The sequence below is a fragment of the Rhinopithecus bieti genome, unplaced genomic scaffold (assembly GCF_001698545.2).
Source record: "Rhinopithecus bieti isolate Rb0 unplaced genomic scaffold, ASM169854v2 scaffold_54148, whole genome shotgun sequence".
Taxonomy (NCBI): Eukaryota; Metazoa; Chordata; class Mammalia; order Primates; family Cercopithecidae; genus Rhinopithecus; species Rhinopithecus bieti.
This window is the reverse complement of record NW_016820851.1, coordinates 1-2,118: the sequence shown is the minus strand read 5'-3', so window position 1 is coordinate 2,118 and position 2,118 is coordinate 1. Positions and strand designations below refer to the sequence as shown.

General features: G+C 56.2%; 1 protein-coding gene across 1 annotated transcript; it reads left to right on the top strand.

The window, feature by feature from the left end:
• Positions 1-549: 549 nt before the first annotated feature.
• On the top strand, positions 550-1,463 carry LOC108520589 (ferritin heavy polypeptide-like 17). The gene has a single exon (XM_017860001.1). The coding sequence runs from the start codon at positions 692-694 to the stop codon at positions 1,280-1,282; it is 591 nt and encodes a 196-aa protein (XP_017715490.1). The 5' UTR covers positions 550-691; the 3' UTR covers positions 1,283-1,463.
• The last annotated feature ends 655 nt before the right edge of the window (positions 1,464-2,118 follow it).

The following is a 2,118-nucleotide window of genomic DNA, read 5'->3' as shown; positions in this document are numbered from 1 at the left end:
CATGGGAGCTCTATACCTTTATCTCCAAAGGAGATGACCACTCCCTGATTGACACACTCCACCCTCCTGTTCATGGGAGAATCCTATTGGTCATCCAGACTCACCACTGTGCATTAGATCCATGCTCGTCACCGAGGCTAACCCAGTCCTTGATTCCAATCATGAACGGACAAACATTTTCTAGATATTTAGGGAAAGTGAGGAAGATGCACAAATATAACTAATTCTGGAGGAGGGAAAAAAGGATATAATACAGAAAACAGAAGAAAACGTTACCAGAACATACTCTCAGAGTTTAAGAAAGACAAGAGGTTTATAAAATGAGAACAAGCTGTCATAGAGGGGAACAATCAGGGGACAGGCGAAAGTCCTTGGACACTAGAAAAGTTACTGCAGAATTGACGTAGCGCAGAGGACTGACAGTGCTCAGTTACCCGGGCCGCCCATGGAACTCAGCGCACTCCCCCACCCCCACCACCTGTCGGAAGGCCAGCGCGGCTCCGCACCACCCCACGCCTGCCCGACGGTTCGCGCCGGTCCCCCGATAACGGTCTCCACCGCCCACTTCGGGTCCCTCCGCAGAGCCTCCGACCACACCACCGCCTGGCTTGGAGGGCACCGCCCTCCGCCAGCCGCCGCCGTCGTCCACCATGGTGGTGCTCCGAGGCCCCCGCCGCCGCCGCCACTGCCCATGCCAACACCGCTACACGCTCCGGGCCCCTGGCGACCCCACCGCTTTCCCCTCTTGCTCCCCGCGCCCACGCTGCCGGCCCTGGGCCCGCTGTCACAGGTGCAACGGTACCACCACCCCAGCTGTGAGGCCGCCGTCAACACCCACATCACCCTGGAGCTCCACGCCTCCTACATGTACCTGTCCATGGCCTCCTACTTTGATCAGGACGACGAGGCCCTGGAGCACTTTAACCGCTACTTCCTGCGCCAGTCGCAGGAGAAAAGGGAGCACGCCCAGGAGCTGATGAGGCTGCAGAACCTGCGGGGTGGCCGCATCTGCCTTCACGACATCAGGAAGCCAGAGCGCCAAGGCTGGGAGAGCGGGCTCCAGGCCATGGAGTGCGCCTTCGACCTGGAGAAGAAAGTCAACAAGAGTCTCCTGGAGCTGCACCAGCTGGCCAAGCAGAACGGCGACCCCCACCTGTGCGACTTTCTGGAGAACCACTTCCTGAACCAGCAGGCCAAGACCATCAAAGAGCTGGGTGGCTACCTGAGCAACCTGCGCAAGATGGGGCTCCCCGGAAGCAGGCCTGGCAGAGTACCTCTTTGACAAGCTCACCCTGGGCCGCAGCGAGAAAGACACGAGCCCAGAGGGGCCCCGCAGCCACGGGGTGCCTTCCCCGGGTACGGCCACCAGGCGGGGCGTCCATGTTGCCCTTTCTGAACGTTCTCTTCAGTTTTCTCCTCTCAGTTTTCCCGCTGTTGGCAATAAACTTACCTGTTCTCAAAGCAATAAAGGTGTCCAGCTGATGCGTGTCTGCAACACTCTCACCTTTTAGGAATCCGGGCACATCCCCATGCAGGTTTAAAGTAGGTATCCAGCAGTCTCTCCACTCAGCTCTGCCCCATCTGCATGCAGCTCAGGATCTGCGGGGGTGGAGGGAAAAGTTATTCTATGGGTCCCTGGAAAACACATCAGTCTTCCCCTTATAAACTCTGAGGGCATGTGGGATGGGGTGGGGTGAGGTGAGGTGGGATGGGATGAGATGGGTGGGGTGGATGGGGTTGGGTGGGGTGTGCAGTCTTGGGCCATGGCATCTGTGGGTGCGTATGCATGGTAAGGTGTAAAGCATGGTATGGAATTCATCCTAGTGGTTGCCTCTGGAGAGGAAGGGAAGGGAATGAGATTGGGCGGGGATAAAAATAATATAGTCTTTAACTTGACATGAAAAGTCATATTTTTAAAACATGCAAGTACTAAGAATTCTTGCTTCTGGGAAGCAAGATGGGGGCTCTGGTGGACAGTATGCAGAGTACCTCTTTGGCAAGCTCACCCTGAGTGACACGGATAATGGGACTGAGCCTTAGGCTGCCTTCCCCACAGATAGGGGGTGATTTCCTGCATATTGCCCTTCAATTGTACCATTTCTCCCATTAAAGCTGGTT